We start from the raw sequence: 18,573 nt of genomic DNA, 5'->3' as shown, positions 1-18,573 counted from the left end.
TTCAACTGATAGGGGAAAAGAGCAGAGATGGCAAACAACTGAGATCTTCCATCTTTATACTTGTTTTAGATATATAATTAGGAATTTAACTGCTTAGATTATATTACTGCTTGCTCCACTATATTTCCACAGGGTTCATTAGCCTAATTATACAATTAAAATAAACTCAGCCACACGTGTTAACATTTCAATTCTAAGCCTAAATTAGAACCAATGATAAAACTGGAAATAAGCAGCAAATGTTTTATTGACACCTAAATTGCTTGAGTTAGTCTGAGTTCTTCACTGAAAACATGAACTCCCCACAACTGCCACCCAGCTGTATGGAAATGATCGTAATTTGTCTTAATAAAAACTGACAGTGTAAACACAGTGAAAGTAATAAGAACATTACACTGAATATGCCAGAATATGATTCAGCCATCACTGCCCACTGCACACATTGAAATTATTCACCTGTTCCCAACAATCTAATTGTAATTGAAGCAACTGAAACAGAAAAGGAAGAAGTCAACTAAAATTTGTAAAAGGAAGTTGCAAACGTATGAGGCAATAACTACAATGAACTGTTCCAGTAAAACAACAATTGATTCTGAAACAAAAGAAGAATGAATAGGCATCATGCACACAAAATTGGACAGCAATTAAAGGTGTTGAGGTATGACTAGAAAATAAAAAAGATACTAAAATTTCATCAGACAAGGAAGCCAAGCCAATTGCCTTGTCTATTAAATTAAATGGTCAAGACAGAGAGATCCCAAAATGGACACTAACCAGAACCCTTACTGCAATATTAAAACATTTCACTGCCACACCTAGCAGGATAGCAGCATTCTGTATTTTCCCTCCAAAGGATCTACCCTGATTTGGTCTTGGGCTCCTCAAATAAGTAAGTTAGCTGGGAGAGCTGAGGAAGCTCTTTAGGACTTTTGGGAGGAAGACATCAGACAAAGAATGTCTTGAGTTACTCAGCAGCAACGTATTTGGATGTTAAAGAAATAGATCGTGACTGGTACCAAAAGGACTCTCTTCTAATCATTTACAGTTTTGAGAATTATAGCTGCAATCCATGGCCTTCAAGCTGGCACTCTCTGAGAGGAATAAACAAAGAACATTTTCAGTGCTTCAACAGAAATGCAGACACCACCTCTCCTACATCAGGACAAAAGTACATTGTCATTTTTTATGACACAAATGTAGTTGCAAAATAAAGACTGTCATAAAAGAGCTTCAGTATAGAAAATAGTTATTAGATGTTGCTTCAGGTTGTTGTATGTTAAACAAGTAAAGCAAAAGAATCAAAGTTATGGTAAAAAACTGAAGAAAAAATGATTTATGAACTTTGGAATATAAAGGCACTCACATATTGGAAATGAAAATATACGAACACTGTGGCATGGAAAAATCTATATGAGTTTTTTAGTATGGGAACTGTGCACATCTCAGTGTCTTCACATACACGCTGAGAATATTTACAACTTTAACAGACTCTGGTGTGTAATTTAAGCTGAGAAATGTGAGCAAATTTACTCTGTGCTATTTCACATTTTCTTCTTAAATTTTTCTAAGTAGTCTGGAGAACAAATTCACATAAAGATTAGAGTAACCAAATTATATTACGGTATAGGTTAAGGTCTTTAATTTTGAATGGTCTGGTTTACTGTAATATTTTTGTATTGGGGTGGGGAGAAGGATTACTGTACAATATTCAGACTACCAAGGAATACCTCAATCCTCTCCATTAAAAGTTCCATGAGTTCACAGTTAATTATGCACATGTGAGGAAGTAAAGGAGTGGAGGGGCAGGTTCAGAGGAGATGCCATAATCCAGTTCCTGTGATTTGTTTAGATATTAAGAATTTCAGAGTTTTCTTTAAAGCACAGATTTTCCAAATGTCCATGGCAAAATTTTCCCTTTTGCTCATTACTGTGCAATATGGAATTACTCTGTGGCACCATTGCAATCCATCCCTCCACACCTGAGGCATCTGTACTGCAGAGATTTAATAGGAGTATAAAGTTTATGAAGACATACAGGACTTTTTAGATAAAAGATGTCAGAGTTGTAAAATGCTACTGTAATTAGTATACTGACGGAAGAATTAGATGAAAGTCTATTTAGATACTAACTTAACTCCTTAGGAAAAAAAAGGAGGGAAAAGATTTTGCAATATAAACATGAGAAAAAAAATGAGAAAATGTATCAATAAAAGAAAGTCTCACTGGGCACATCTACATGAGATGCTGTGTCACAGTAGCAACGAGCTATAGCAAGAAAGCCCGATACTACAGCAATACAACGTCTAAAAATAATCGTGTACCACTAGGACTGTGCAGTACCAGTGGGTATTGTGCAGTCATTTAGTACTATGAAGTACCAAATGTGCAATCAGGGGCATGTGTAAATGCAACACTAGATTGCATACATGTGCAATTAATGCAAACCAATAAACTCTGGAGCAATTTGAGCTAGAGCAAACTACACCCAGGCACAGCATCTATATTTGCACCTGGGACAGCAGCAAACTGAGCCAGAGCAGAGCAGGCCTGGGCTGGCAGGTGTCATGGGGGGTTAAGCCTTAGGCTCTGGGTGGCAGCATTGGGCAGCAGAGAGGATCTCCAGGACACAAGGGTGCTGAAAGTGGGCAGCCGTGTGGCTAGATGGCAGACAGGAGTCTGGTCCCCAGTCAGCTGACCAGGTGCAATTTACACCAGTGGCAGTTGTCTACATGTGCATTTCATTGCAGTAAATTAGCAGTACTATCTTACGCCAGCATAAATTAGTTTACTGTGGCCTAATACTGTCACACATGTAGACAGTGATGCTTTACCCTGCAGTTAATTAGCATACTCTGCAGTAAAGCACACCTATAGATATGGCTATTGTGTCTATAAAATAACAACAGCTTCTACGCTGTTTTCCCTGAAGACACTGTGTGCTTGTTTGTTTTCATTAAACTTTCCAACATTACTAAGAGGGAGATAAATATCCCCATTTTATGGACAGTGAAGCAGGGACAAAGAGAAGTGGTTTCGTCAATGACACTTTATCGATTAAGGGATAGGTAACTAATTCCAGCCCTTTACCTTACCCAAACGACCACCAGGATGTCAAATATTACATTAATCAAAGGAGGAACACTTACTGCACTGGAATTTATAGAGTACGGAGAAACTATGATAAAATATAATAAGAAAAATGTCATCATTGACCTTATATTCTTTTCTTCTAGTGCTGAAGTTCAGATCAGAAAATTAAGTTTTTATTGGTTGAGATAATCCCTTTCTTCTTGTTTCCTTTGAAAATGGATTTGACATCAACAACAAATGAATGCTAGTTGAAAACTAGCCAAAGGAAAGGAGCACAAAGACCACAGTGTAGCCTGCTCAACTGAGTAGTTAGTCAACATGTAGTCGTTAGCGGATTTTTAACTGATCCCTCCCCATAGGCCAGATGGCAGTCCCACATGCCAGTTGCAGATCTGGCACGTAAGTGTACTTGATGTCAAATTTGGCATGCATAGGATTGCTCTGTGGATTTGGAGTGTGCAGGATTGCTTCAGTGAGCCATGTTGGATCTGACATGAGAAATTACTTCACACCACCCCTGGGCAGCCCCTCCATAGCTCCCCTTAGCAGTGCCCATGGGCCAGCCCGGCACAACCCCCTAGCAAGACCCTCAGGCAAAGCAGGTGGATGGTGGGCCCATGGCAGCCGGCATCTGGCCATGCACCCAGAACTACAGCTGCAGCTCATGATGGGGCCATTGGAGCCGTGTGCCCAGATTGCTCCCGGCTCCCTGAGCCCAAGCTGTCATGAAGCCACAGACAGCTGGAGAGGACCTGGCAGGGCTGGATCAGGGCAGGCTGTGGGGTCAGGGCCTTTCCCAGCTGGCTGTGGTCCTGTGACAGCCCAGGCCAGCAGCATGGGCAGCAGCTGGCCAGCCAGAAGCACAGAGGTGACACTGCTGCAACTGTGGCCAGGCACCTTGGCAGCCAGACTGGCCACACAGGACATGTTAATAGTGCCTGTGGTTGCGTGGGCTGGCTTGGAGGCACAGGCAGGCCCAGAGCCTGGCTGTCACCCACCATGGGGACTTGTGCACCCACAGCCACCGCACCCCCTGTCCATCCTAGTGCAGCACCCGGTCAACTGCTGCCACACCAGAAGCCGCATACTGGCCAGGGCCTGCATGGTTGTTCTGCCTCCCTCACCTCCCGCTGCCACTGTCACCCTGCCACACCACTCTGGGTGGGCAGGTGGGAAGCTTCAGTCCAGTGGCTTCTGCTCAGCATGTGGAGCTCTGGCTCCAGCTGCCTTCCTTCTGCTCCACCCACCTAGCATGATGAGCAGCCCCTGCAGGTGGAAGGCAACCGGGAGCTGGAGCCAGATCTCTATGTGCTTCCAGAAGTCACTGGGCTGAAGCTTCCACCTGCCCAGAGCATTGCAGTGTACCAGGAACAGAAGCCACAGCTGGAGGTTAGAGGAGCAGAAAAGCCCTGCCATCCCCAGCCAGCATGCAATTTTTGGTGGAACTGTACCTGGCGTGGCTGTAGGTGGCCGGGTGCTGCTGTGCTCCCCTTGCCTCCAATGGCTCCTCCTGCGCCGTTCCGGGTGGTGGGTGATGGAGTGGGGAGAGCTTCTGCCCAGCATGTGGAGATGTAGTTCCTGTTCCTGGCCACCTTCCATTCACTCTGCCCACCCACAGAGGCTGCCCATTGCACTGGGTGGTTGGAGTGGATTGAAGGCAGCCAGGAGCTGAAGCCAGAGCTCCATGTGCTGGACAGAAGAACACAGGCTGAAGCTTCCCTCCCACCCACCCAAAGCAGGGCAGGGGGTGGCAGCAGCAGCTGGAGACAAAGGACACAGAACAGCCCCGCCAGCGAACTGCTTCCGGGGAGGCAGCAGCTGGCTGGGTGCTGCATCGTGATGGACAGGGGGCATGGTGGCTTTGGGCATACAAGCCTCCATGGTGGGTGGCTGCCAGACTTCAGACCCACCAGCACCTCCAAGCTAGCGTGGGTAGCTGCAAGCACGTTTAACATATCCCACATGGCCAGTCCAGCTGCCAAGGCACTCACCTGCAGCTACAACAGCATTACCTCTGCATCACTGCCTGGCCAGCTGGGAAGGGCCCTGTCTCCACGGCCCAGCCAGGCCAGGCCCTTCCCAGCCAGGTGCAGTTCCATAACAGCCCAGCCCAGCCTAGGCGTGGGCAGCTGGGAGCAACCCCGGAGCAGTTTCTGAAGCCCCAGCCCAAACTGCAGCCTTCTGGGAAGGGTCCAGCCCCCATGGCTTAAACTCAGGCTGCTCCTCCATGCCTGCCCTCAGCAGCACCCGCAGGCTGGCCTGGCTCAGCCCCACAGCTGTAGCCCCAGGCTCAGCCTGAGGCCGATGATGGGGTTGTGCTGGCCAACTCTGGCCCGGCCCCACACCATCCAACAGGCAAGCAGAGGGGAAAGCCACAAAGATCCCTTGCCCATGCCTGAGAGGGGAGACAGGGGAGTTTGGTCCTCTTCCCTGCCCCCACTTTGCTTAACGTGCTGCCCAGGCCTGTGTCTGGCCACGTCCCCATCTCTTTCCCAGGACAAGCCTGGCAAGGGCTGTTTCCATCTCTTTCCCAGGACAAGCCTGGCAAGGGCTGCCTCCCCCACTCCAGAAACACCCCAGCTGGGGTTCCTACAGACCAGAAGGGGGTGTTTAAACCCCTCCCCAATCATACTTAGCAGCCTGCCATGGGGTTGGCCACGGCCCCCAGGTCAGCTTCCCTCCAGCCTTGTGGCTGCTGCAAAAGGAAGGGAGGGCTCGCTCTACTGCTCCCCACCTCCCCCTCCAGCTTCTAACCTGAGCCACTACAGACATGTGCTTCCATTTCCAGAATCAAAAGTGAATTCTGGAAATTCACTTGTAAATTGGTTTAATCTATGCAGGTTAAACTAACCTGCAAAGATTGAATTAATTCAGGCTCAGGCTTTTTGAATGTCTGTCCCTAGCCTACGACTCATGGCTATCACCTCTCCCTAAGGCTGCAAAGAGCAGAGGCAGAGTCCAGTGCTAACACTCTCACAGATGCTGGTGAAGTGGTAGCTTTTGACTGAAGAGCCGACTAAGAGTGAATGAGCTGCTACATATAATCTGTAGTATGTTGATGAAGTGTGGTGTAGAAACAACAGTATTTACTGGAACTTCTATAAAGACCTGTTTACAGTAAAGAAGTGACGATCTTACTACTATCCCTGCAAGAGTGGGGGGTCTACCTTTGTTGCTTTCCTGCAACACCAGGAAGTTCTTGCTGCCAACCCAGATTGTTCCTTGGGATGCCACACTTCCTGTACATTTTGTCTTTCTAGCAGTACTTGCTCTATGACACAGGGAACAGGTTACCCAGAAAGGTTGTAGAACCTACATTATTGGAGGTTTTTAAGACATGGCTAGACAAAGCCTTGGTTGGGATGATTTATTTGGGGATGGTCCTGCTTTGAGTTAGGGGTTGGACTAGATGACCTCCTGAGGTCTCTTACAACCCTAATTTTCTATGATTCTATACTTTATACTACTTTAATCTAGTCTGTATTTCCTTAGTTTGTTAATGAGAATGTTGGGAGAGACAGCATCAAAAGCCTTGCTAAAGTCCAGGTAGAACAGAGCTACTGCTCTCCTCTCATCCGGTCTGGCATGACTTGCTTTTGGTGAATCCATGGTGGCTGTTACTGATTTCCTTACTCTTTTCTAGGTGTTTCATAACAGATTCCTTGGGGTCCTGTTCCATGATCTTTCCAGATTTCAAGGTCAGGCTGACTTGTCTGAGTTCACCACATTCCCCTCCTTCCCTTTTTTTTAAAACACAGGCATATATTGACCCTTTTCCAGTCATCTGGGACCTCACTGAGTTCTCAAAGAGGGTAGACAGTGGCTCTGAAATTACTTCAGCCAATTCCTTTAGTACTCCAAGGTGCATCCCCATCCAGTCTGAAAGCAGCTAGCTTTGCTAAGTAAACCCTAACCTGCTCTTCTACCACTCTAGGCTATGCATCTCCTTCTCTATCTTCGCTGCCAACTGCACTAGTCATGACAGGTGCCTTTATTTGTGAAAACTGAAGCAAAAAAACACTTTATACTTCCCTGCATCATCCATAACTAGATTGCCCTGGAGGACTGCTTGTGCACCGCTGGGTTTCAGTCCCAGCAGATGTCTCGATTATAATGGGGATAACAACACTGCACTCTCACAGAAGCAGCATTAAGATATATTCATTCATGTTTGTGCTCATATATTAAAAGTGATGGTAAAATACATACAAAAGTAACTAGTGCCATTGCAACCAAGTTTTAACCTTATATTTATCAAAATCTAACCTTTTGTAATGATTTAATTTATATACTTGTGAAAAGCTGTATGAGATTTTGCTAATTCAAAACATTTAGGTTTAGCTCACACATTATCTAGCTTTTCAAAAGGTTGAGCACGAGTACAAGAAATAGTTTCTGTCCAAGTTGAGAATGATGGAATAAGGAATGAACTGAGAAAGAGAACAAGAAAAAAGGTCATCAGCCTAAGATAAACACTACTAGAATCTTCCTAAGTTTGCATTTAAAGATTAAGTGTGGATGAGAGGGACTGTACCATTAGGGATGTAGAAATTGTCAAAATGTTAGGGGAAATGAGACAAGCAACAAGGAGCTGTGAATAAACAATATTTTGGATACTGCTGTCAAAATAGCTGCAAAGTATCATGGGTTCTGACTTCCCTGCAATACAGCCTGGAATTGTTTATATTTTTCTTCCAGGTATTATTATAGAATTTAACCAAAGGTCGATTGATTTAAATATCTGAATTAGTCTGGTAGAAAACGGTTTTATTTTCAGCTCCTTTACATCTGTCCAAGTCTAAGTTCAGTGTGGCATTTCTTACAGACATTCACTTTTATTAAAACTGTAACAAAATCTAAAACCAAGGAAAAATGGAAGAAAAGCTTATAAGACATAGGACTGTTGACACATTAACATCTCTCTGATGGTCCTAAAAAGTAAATCACCCTATTTTTTCTGAGCACTATGTACAATACAAGAAGTTTGAACTTTGTGTCTTAGTCTTGAAAATCATGGTAACAGCCTGCAACACTTCATTGAGTCAGAAGGGGTCCAGCTAACTGAAAGAAACTATTCCTTTGAATAAGGACTTGCAAGATTGCAATGTTTTTATTATACAAATCTCATACAACTAAAATACCATATAAAACTCAGTGTTACAAGGAAAATATCTCCAATACACTTCAATTTCAAAGACAGATTTACATGGGTATAGTGTTAATAGCTTAAGATAATAAAAAATTTAGTAGGTTGACAAGCCAAATTAAATATACAACTTTCATTAGTATTGCTCATATTATAGGGTAGCAATATCTTTCACAAGTAACCATGCAGCAGCTTGTAATTGACAAATGTGTCATCTATTTTTAGTAGGTACAAATTAAGTACTAAACTTGTGGTTTTTACAACTCATAGTGTTTTGTAATTCTAGTGCCTCTTCCCCTATTAAAGAAAAATCTTTATGCATTTTAGAGATCTAGGGCCCCTCTACTCATGCAGGTAAAGGCATAAGGTGATCTAATGTGCAATCCACTCAGCTGTGCTTCCTGCCATGTGACACATGCATGGCAGAAGGTGTGATTGTGGGATTGCACAATAGATCCCATTACACCTAATCCTGGGCTCCCCCTGCACCAGCAAAAAGCAAGCTCCCACAACTAGAAGCCCCTCAGTTAAGGGGCTATCAGCTGCAGGGACACCCCATACACCCCCATGGCTGAGAGATGCAACTGCCACAGCAGAGGGGAGACCCTGCTACAAATGTAAATTGAGGCTGGATACCAACCAGCTAAAAGTTAATACACATTTTCAAAGTCTAATCTTATAGCTGGTTGGACCGTTTTTTGGCATGATAGCTACTTTGTACATGTAGCTGGTTTCAGTTAACTGCACCATATCTGTAAACATGTAGAGGAGGCCCTGGAGTACTCCTTTGACTGTTTAAAAAAAAAAAAAAAAAAATCAAAAAAAAAAAATCAAACCTTTATTAAACTAAACAGTGAAAAGTAAGTAACCAACTGGTCCTCTCTTTTCACTTAAGGTGGCCACAGACCAGCAACCTGTATAAAAGGTCAAACTTCACCACAACCTACCACCTTTATTTGTGAAATTGTGATTGAAATGCTACTCACTCATATCCCACTGACTGAAATCACTGAGCATCAAATCACTCACGGGAGGAGACAGTCACCATATTATGGCAGCTTGTTTTTCATTCTTGGAGTCCTTAGGGAAAACTGTCTTAAGTTCACCAAAATTAATAGCTATGTCATACTACTGCATGTCAGTGTGGCTACTGAAGCACTACTAGCTTAAAATAATAACCAGAAGTAAAGTTTTTACATCACATCAATAGGTATGCGATACAGAAAGAAAAACATAGTAGTGTATGAAAAGCAGCTGATATAAATATTCAATATACAGTAAATGATATTCACTTTAATCAATTTAAACTGAAATTGCTACTGGCTAGGTAGACTTGTAAAGAACAGAATATACTTTCAAAAAGTAATGCAAGATTACATTCTTTAAATACATATTTTAGTCCCTTTTTCCCTTAAAGAGCAGAAATAGTGAATGCAATTAGGTTCAAAGATAATCTTCTTCCGCAGCATAAATTCCAAGTTATATACTTGAAGGATTATCCCTTTTTCAGCACACCTAAAAGCTTTAAATCCAACAAAATAAAGAATAATTGCTGCAGAAGTAACACAGTTTTCCACATATTAATGTTTTGATTAAAGGATACTAAATACTAATGTCTCACCTAAGCAAAGCTTGCATTTATAAGTGTAGTGGTTTGTTTACTAACAAATCTAAAAAATGATACAGGTTTCCCCTTGATTTATGCGGTACATGTGTTCCCAGAAAACTGTGCATGAATTGAATTTGCATAAAAGAAACTCAGTTTACAATGTAAGAAATAGGGATATGTTCCCACGACGGGGAAGGCGGGAGGGAATAAGGCTGAGACTAGGGAAGGGAAGGGGTGCAGTGCAGCCTGTCGGCCACTCCCAGGACCACAGCAGACAGCAAAGCAGAGAAAACTGAGTGGGTTCAGGGCATGGTACATGGGGGCGCAGCTCTTGCTGCTACGCGCACTCGAGAAGGGGCTGCAGGCTGGGATGCTGTGCCAGGCTCTTCCGGGGGGGGGGGGCACTCGCCCCCAGTTCTGCACGCAGGAGGAGAACAGGCTGCTGCTACAGGCTGGGACCAAGGGCAGCACTGGACTCTTCCCAGCACTGGGGGCAGGCCGCAGCAATAGGAGGGGAGCTGCTGCTACCCCATAATTCACTGTAGTCCCCCCCCCCCACATCTGCCTCCCAACACTGCCACCGGGAACAGCCCGGCACAGCCCACCAGCCTGCAGCTCTTCCAGGGTGCATGTAGCAGCAAGAACTGCACTCCCCCATCCCACACCCTGCACCCACTCAGCTTTATCTGTTTTGCTCCCTGCTGCACCTCCAGGAGCAGTCTACGTACTGTGCCATGCCCCTCTCCCCCTTCTCCTATAAACTTACCACACTACGCCTTGGGCCTCCACTTGTCCCCACTCACCCCCGCCCCTGCTGCAGCAGCCCCGGGAGCAGCCAACACCACCTGCCTGCACCATGGCATGACACAGCCCAGCGGCTCAGGTGAGTGAGGACAAGCAGAGCCCCAGAGCTGACCACGTAAGAGTGAATTTACTGCACATATAACTAATTTGGGAAATAAAAAGGGTCATTGCGTAAGAGGGAATTCACATACAAAGAATGCACATAAATTGAGGGAAACCTGTATTTGAATGTAAATCTCCTGTACTGCAATTTTTCTGGCACTCTAACTTCAGGAATTCTTGCTTTTTGACAAAAATGCAATTTAAAAAATGCTCATTCTTTGACAACAGGCTCTTACATCTCAAAACCCATTCCATACATCTATCTTTTTACCTTTTTAAACACAGAAGACACTCTTTAGTACCACAAATAATAAATTTTTCTTTCAGTGGTCGCAACTACACATCACTGTACTTTAGTACTTCCTTTTGGACGTACTAAACCACAGTGCAGTATGGGTGTTTGCTGTGCCGTGTGCATGGCACATGATTACAGTTCACCACTAGGTTGCCATAGAGGCATTCTTTACCAGGGGAACGCGTCGCTACAGCGACATAGCTGGCCATCACATGCAGACCCACATGACCTCTATGTTGTTCTAGCACACTGTACAGTGACACAGTACACCACTACGTCGCTGTAGGTCAATGTGTAGATGCACCCAATGTAACTTATAAGGTACAAATAGATATGAAGATACGTATTACAGAAAACTGTACTTTGGAAAATTATGACGGCAGATCCAGAAGGAAAATGATACATAAAATTAAGACTGAATTAAAAGGAGTAATATAACTAAGACATAGTCCATACCCTTGTAACTCCATGATATCACAATACACGGTCTACAATAAATTGTCAGTTTCTGCTACCCTACTTCATAATAAATAAAGCCTTTGCACCAATGTGAGGTGAGATACATTTATTTAATCAACAAAACTTTGTCCTAAACACTATGCTGTATTTCAAACAAATATAATGCAACTACACAAGTGTTAGCATAAGATAAAACACAGCAAGTTATGATTCAATTAAAATCCTACACAATACATTACCTTCCGCCTCGGGCACTGAAAGGCACTACATGGATTCCCAGAGGCCCACCGTCGTTGGAGACTTCTACGAGCTTTACCATATCACTGTGAGACAATGATGAATGAGGGAACATGAACATGTACCGTAAATGAACCCAAAAAAACCACATAAAAACGCACATACACAAAAACAGAACATATTCCAGAACTTAAGTAATGGTGATGAAAGCAATGTTAAACACTACATACCTGAATATTAGTCTGATGGCATGAAAGGAATTCAGTCAAACATAATTTTGTTAATAAAACAAATGAAAATGAGCTAAAGTTTTAAGTAAATTTAATCTGCTATATGACTTGCATAATGCAAAATAACGATAAAGTTTTCATTGTTTTTGTTTTCCTTAGGTTACTAGTATATATATTTAAGATATGTCTTCTTTTAATTTTTGTATCAAAGATGCTTCAGAGCACTATGAAATGCAAGTTTTGGACTGTACTATAACAGCCAAAATACGTAAATATTGAACGTCATTTTCCTTAAAAGCTGTAAAGGCTGTTAATGTCTTTATCATACTTTATTCAACTGCCCAATAGTTACTAATCTACTCTAGTCTTTATTACCTAATAGATCAACCAATTTGAGGGCCATTTGCGTTTTTAAATTGGTCCCTTTGCTTTTTGGTATATGAAGAGCATTTGATTGTTTAAATTTCTATTTATTATATAGTAAGTTTACTACAATTATTTCTCTTATGTATATATAGATCCTTAATTCTGGCTCTTCAAATTAAACCCCCAACTCACTTTTCCAAAGCAAAGGGTCAGATTTAGTTCTCATTTTTGCTATTTGCTTTATGAAAAGATGGTTAAATAAAAAATATGATCTCAGAAAAAAGTTATACTAATATCTACTATACTTTATTTTAGCCTTGAAGAGGCTGAGAAGCTATACACCTTAAGCAACACTCGCTACCCCCTTTTGTTTTTACATCCCCCTCCCCCACCAAGGAAAGATTAAACCAGGATCCAAAAAGCCATACAGCTACAAGCCACAGATGGATTAAGCCAACCCCCTCATCCATACACAACATAACTTTGGGAAATCTCAGGTCTGGATTCAAATCTGAATTTGTGGTTTATGCCCACCAGTAGTGTAGCACACATTCTGAATATTATCCAATACTATATATGGTACATTTGATAAGCGACTTGCCTCCAGAGAGCATACTAAGATTACATCTCCGTAATCTGCATAGGAACACAGGGCCAAATCCAATGCCAACTGATAATCAATAAGAGATTGCCCACTTGCATCAACATTTCTGGATCAGATCCAGAACTGCCATACCAAATTACATCATTTAATCCAGAATACTGCATTTGACAGGAGCCAGTATCACATCATTTAGCGGACAGCTAAAGAAACTCCAAAACTGACAATTATGGAATAAATGAACAGCCCGCCAGTGAGGGAGTTTTATCCTTGTGCTTGTCTGCAATTGGTTGCTTTATGTTTTCACACAATTATTCTTCCTTTTACACGTTTTGTTGTCTAATCAAGCCTATCCTCATCTTCCCAATTACTCCTGTGAAAGTTCTTTCATACTTTGTTTTTATTACCTACCCCTACAGCTCTTCCATGTCTCCTGTGCTTTGTTTGGGATAGGATGATGAAAACTGAATACAGTTTTCCAGATACGGGGAAACAAACCACTTAGTTAACAGCATTAGAGTATCCAATGTTATTTTCCACCAGAGTCTTCAGGCACACTAACTTTTTTTTTTCTATTTCTTTTTTTTCTGTTTTTTTTGAGCCTCACTGCTCATTAGTCAGAGGTTTTCACTGAGCTGCACAAAACGACTCACAGGAGCCAACTAATTTTGTTCAAGTCCTGAAAGCATTCTAAGAGATCCCTTTTGTTCTTCACCTCTGCTTTACACATCCCCGTTCCAAAGGGCACTTTTTCTTTCCATTCGGTCCTGGTTTTCTTTTAAGCAAATAAGATGAGGGCAGAGAACCGTAACTGTGATCAACTTGATGAAACTAGAACTTTCATGAAGGGCATTAAATTACACAGAATCTATTAAAAGGACACCTAAAGAATGAAAACTGACTTATTTAGATCATAACTAAATCTTTTTTTTTCTTCAGCTTATTCTATGCTTCCACTAGGGCAGGCATCCTTTTTGCCACACATTCAATTTAGCTTAAAGAAGAGCTTCTGCTGCTACTACTGTTTTTCTATTGTTTAGCTCCCTAAAATGGGTCTGGAAAGAAATCTGCCCTGTCCTAATCAATCCATTCTAAGTGACTTTCAATGTTCTTTGCTGTGTACCAAACCATCCAAGCAGAAGTCCTTCCAATTTTGCTCCTAAATCTGACTTCCCCATGTGCTTGTGCAAGCCCTCCAACAATATTAAAAAAGCTCCCACTACACTTCTGAATTTAGGAGTTTTACCTGTAAGTGTGCAGAAGAGGTGTGATATAAAAAAAAAACTAAAAGAAAAGAAAAGGGAGCACATGATAAAATGTCCATATAAAAATCAATTCAAAAATAAAAACAAGAGGCATTAAATTTGATGCATATTTTACATAGTCCAATTAGCAAACAGCATTTTTAATTCACAGTAGCTGCATCTGCACAAGACAGTGACTCCACAGTTTTTACTGAGCAGTCATTTGGTGCTTAAGTAAACAGTCACCCGACTTACTGCACAGTAGCCTCAACATGTTTTTTGTGACACTACTGCGCAGTAGCCTAAGACTACACGGTAGTGTCGTGTCCTGTTTTTTGTCACATGACGCTACTGCACAGTAGTAATCAGGCCACTGCACAGTCAGCATATCGTGCAGACGTGGCCAACATTACAGTATTTGTTAATATATGTAACATTAAATTTTAATACCATACTCTTGTGCTTATTATACACTTAATTCACTATTTTTAATACCTACACTAATCAGTATTTCTACCAATAAAAGGACAAACATAAAAAATGTTAAAGTATTACAAGCCATGTCCTAATCAATATCAAAATGTAGTCTGGGCCATTCTCTTTGAAATGAAACTCAGAAGGCCAAACTTGCTCCATTTTAGGTTTCACTGTGAAATTCTAATTGGCTGAACCTTCCCTAGAGCAGAGAGCAGCTTCAAGATAGTTGCAGAAAAGAAAAGTGTGTTCAGCTTGGAGTTCTGCTTGTTTGGGTAGGCCTTCCACATTCAAGATTGCCACAGAAAACTTTTCCTCTGAACTCTTTTATAAATTGTGGGGAGTTCTTTATGTCATTTACATCCAACTGCTATTTTCTAGAGAGCCAGTTGAGCCCATTCCCTCTTTCACTATCTTCTATGAAGGTAGAAAATTTACCAGTTCCTACCTCACCACAGATCTGAAGATATTCTGTTCAATGCTGTGACATCTCTACTATTATGATTTTCAAAACAGGGGAAGAGCTATTATTGTTTCAATGGGCAAAAGGTCTTATGAGCAGTTCCAAATAAAAGTGTATTTTTGTGTGTTCTTGCTCATTCACAAGAGTTCTTTGCTACTTTATGTGGATTCTTAAACATTAAAAATGCAATTATATCCAGCAACTTACTCCAGGGAAAAATTTGTTGCATTTTCCAAACCAGTATCTGCATGTCCAACTGGTTCAACTCTACTGCTGTCCTCATCTGCCCCATCTTCATCCTGTACATAAAAAAAATAAATATTCCAGTTCAAATTACAACGGTTATTATATCCAAGATGGAAATAATAGCTCAACTAACCTATATTATCATTGTAAGTTTTTGTGTAATATTCACCTAAAAGATAGGTAATTTCATGCGTATGAAATTATGAAATGCTGTGTGGAGAATCTATGCTAAGGTAGGTATGGTTAACAAAGTAGGGACATAAAATAAATAGGTAAAGCATACACTGCTCACTAATGAATAACCATTCTTGTGGTCTGGTTATTATGGACTTTATTGAACGACTCAAATGAAGAGAGACAGCCAATCTGAATTCTAGTTAATTTTAAAAGGGTAAGTTAGCAGCAGTATCAGGTACTGTATCTATTTCAGAGTTTCCCTGCCACCTTCATGGCCCTGTATTGTTCTGCAAAAAACCAGCATAGACACATAAAAAATTGACCAACTTCTCTGTGAAAAAATGAATATTCTGTCACAAGCAGCAAGTGAACAAATTAAAAATATAAGGGAAAATACGTTTGCACTAGCAAACTGCCTGTCAAGAATGATGGAGGGTGGGAACGGAGGGGAAGCACGCTAACCCTAACCTGCCTCCCCTCCACGCTGCTGATGTCCCCCAGGAGCAGAGGGAGGGGGGAAGCTTGCCCCACCATCCCTTCCATCCTCCTCTGCCAGCACCCCGTGCTGTTGCCGCTTCCAAGAAGCAGGGCCATCTGTCTGTCTGTAACACTCTTGAAACACTCATTGGTTACTGAAACCAATCAGAGTGCTCCAAGAGTGTTACTGACAGGAGGCAGCAGCTTGCCACCATGATGGCGGGGACAGAGGAGAGGGAACAGCCTCCCCCACCCCGCTCGCTCTATTCCCTGCATCACAACAGTGCTCTACCACCTCCAGGGAGCAGGGCGGGGATGACAGATGAAGCCATGACCGCTGGCTTCGCCCCCTTGCTCCGTGCCCTCTGTCCCCACCTTCATGGTAACACTCTGCCACCACCTGTCCATAACACTCTTGGAGCACTCTGGTTTCAGTAACCAACCACAGTGCTCCAAAGAGCATTACAGACAGACAGATGGACTAAGCCCTTTATTAAATTAGAATAGAATGTGTGTGTGTGCATACATACTTGTGCACGTATATGTCTTTTGGATAACAATCTTGTTATAACTTGTAAAAGCAAGTGAAATGATAACTATGAAGTTTTATGAGTTGACAGTTCATTTAAAATATGTAGGTCCAAAACATAAGCCAATGTTTCGCTCTCAAAACCGGCTTACATGAGGTGTAAATCAATGACGTATCTGTACCACAACCTTGCAAATCTTAATTTACATATATAACTCCACTGAAGTAAGCAAGTTAGTACTACTGTCATAAGTAGGACTGCACAGAATATACCCCTTAGTCATTAAGTAACAGGTATTTTGCAATTGTGTTTAAATTTCTTAAACTTATAGAATCACTCATGCTAAGTTAGCTCACAAAATAGTATATTGTTCCTGAGAATGAGTTATATGTATTGCTTACTGCAGAACTTCATTAATAGAATCTAGGAGTATTTATGACTTCAAAGAGTTAATAGGAACTCTAATGTTAACAGACTGATTTTACTTTCTGGAAGCTCAAATTAAAAATACATACATTATTCACTGGTATTATAATTTTTAATGTCAGAATTGGGAATACAGAACTTCCAAATTTAGAACAAAGTAATTAAAGAACTTCCATTAGAAAGAGAGAACCCAAAGCATTTTTATAACTATGTTATTCAACAGAAATTGATGCTTTTAATTACCCATGTGACCAAACAGAAATATTATATTGTAAGCAGTAGGGTTTCAAAGCATAGATTTAGATTCCATGGGCAAAGACATCAATCAGTAAAATGGTAAGTGATGGAGTATGAATTCAGCACAGAGTTAGACAATATATTAAATTATTGAAGAGATATTAAGGCAAAGCAGAGGCAGTCAGTAACGTCCAATTGACATTTCCTCTGAGAGTCTGCAAAAATAAGAGGCTGGATGCATCGAGCTTCTACGAGCTGCTGTAGATATGCTTTGTACATCCTGGATAGCAGTGCACTGCATGAAGCCAAGCTACTTGAAGATTGATGATCCTGTGTTTTGAGAGGCTCTAATATGTACTTCTTAGTCATCTATCTCTCTTAAGCACCAGGCAAGTAATACATTTCAAAGGTTAACCAGCATCTTGAACCTGCCTAGAACTGGATTATTAATGTAAACAAGAAGTCCAAATAAGATTTTCCATACAGAAAAAGTTGTTCATAAACTAAATGTAAAGGATAACAACACTAACTCACAAATATGCAATAACAAGATAGCATTTATTTGTCCTCAAAGTCATGCATTTAAATAAAAAGTGCACTCACTTATCCTCAGTATAATTGTATACAATATAGATATTTAAGTATCACAGACTAATTAAAATTACAGGCAGGTACAAAATAGTATAAACTGAATATAACATACAAAATGTGTGAATTGCATTTTAAATGCTCAAAAATCAGGGAGCTATTATTATTTATGTAGTTACAGGTCACATGAGAACCAAATGTCTCTCTTACACAGTGCTTTATGTATATCACTATTATAGTTACATGTACAAATCACAATTTTGAACGGAAAAAAATCTCATCCAAAATACTACTTTTTATTGTAGCACTTTGGTAGTCAAGTTCCTTGCTGTTGTTTTAAGAGATCATTGACTGGTCATAATTTAAATCAATATATTTCCAGAAGACACATGCATGATATCAAGATTCAAGTGAAAAACTCTGTAGTTGAATGTGGAGTCACACACAGCAATAAACAATTTTCTGCTTTTATCTCTCTTCATGCTGATACTTATATCTGGAGTTATGCAATTTGGCAGATTCTTATGTAGTATGATCATCGGACCACAATTTATCCAAAACCAGAAAATAACAAAACATTTAAAATGCATGAATCACATATTTAAGTACACATAATTCCTTTTCACCTTCAGCCTTACCTGTTCCTGTCTTATTTTCTTGTTGGTTTGTTTTTAATTAGATCTTGAACATACTGTATAATAAAGTAACTGCATAATTTTACCTATCAGTAGTGCCATTAAAGCCAACAGACACTTAGTGACTAATATGCATT

The 18,573-nt window shown here is 41.2% G+C and overlaps 1 protein-coding gene across 1 annotated transcript in view; it reads right to left on the bottom strand.

The window, feature by feature from the left end:
- The window catches only part of PARD3 (par-3 family cell polarity regulator), a 737,069-nt gene that overhangs the window by 310,848 nt on the left and 407,648 nt on the right, over positions 1–18,573 (bottom strand). Inside the window, exons 7-8 of the mRNA XM_019528913.1 lie at positions 15,328–15,419; positions 11,745–11,828 (exon numbers count right to left, since the gene is read on the bottom strand). Of these exons, the coding sequence (XP_019384458.1) occupies positions 11,745–11,828; positions 15,328–15,419 (176 nt within the window). The remainder of the gene's footprint in view (positions 1–11,744; positions 11,829–15,327; positions 15,420–18,573) is intronic.

This window comes from Crocodylus porosus, unplaced genomic scaffold (genome assembly GCF_001723895.1).
Source record: "Crocodylus porosus isolate Cpor-Errol unplaced genomic scaffold, CroPor_comp1, whole genome shotgun sequence".
NCBI classification, from domain to species: domain Eukaryota; kingdom Metazoa; phylum Chordata; order Crocodylia; family Crocodylidae; genus Crocodylus; species Crocodylus porosus.
The sequence above is the reverse complement of the archived record's forward strand: the minus strand, read 5'-3'. Positions and strand labels throughout refer to the sequence as shown.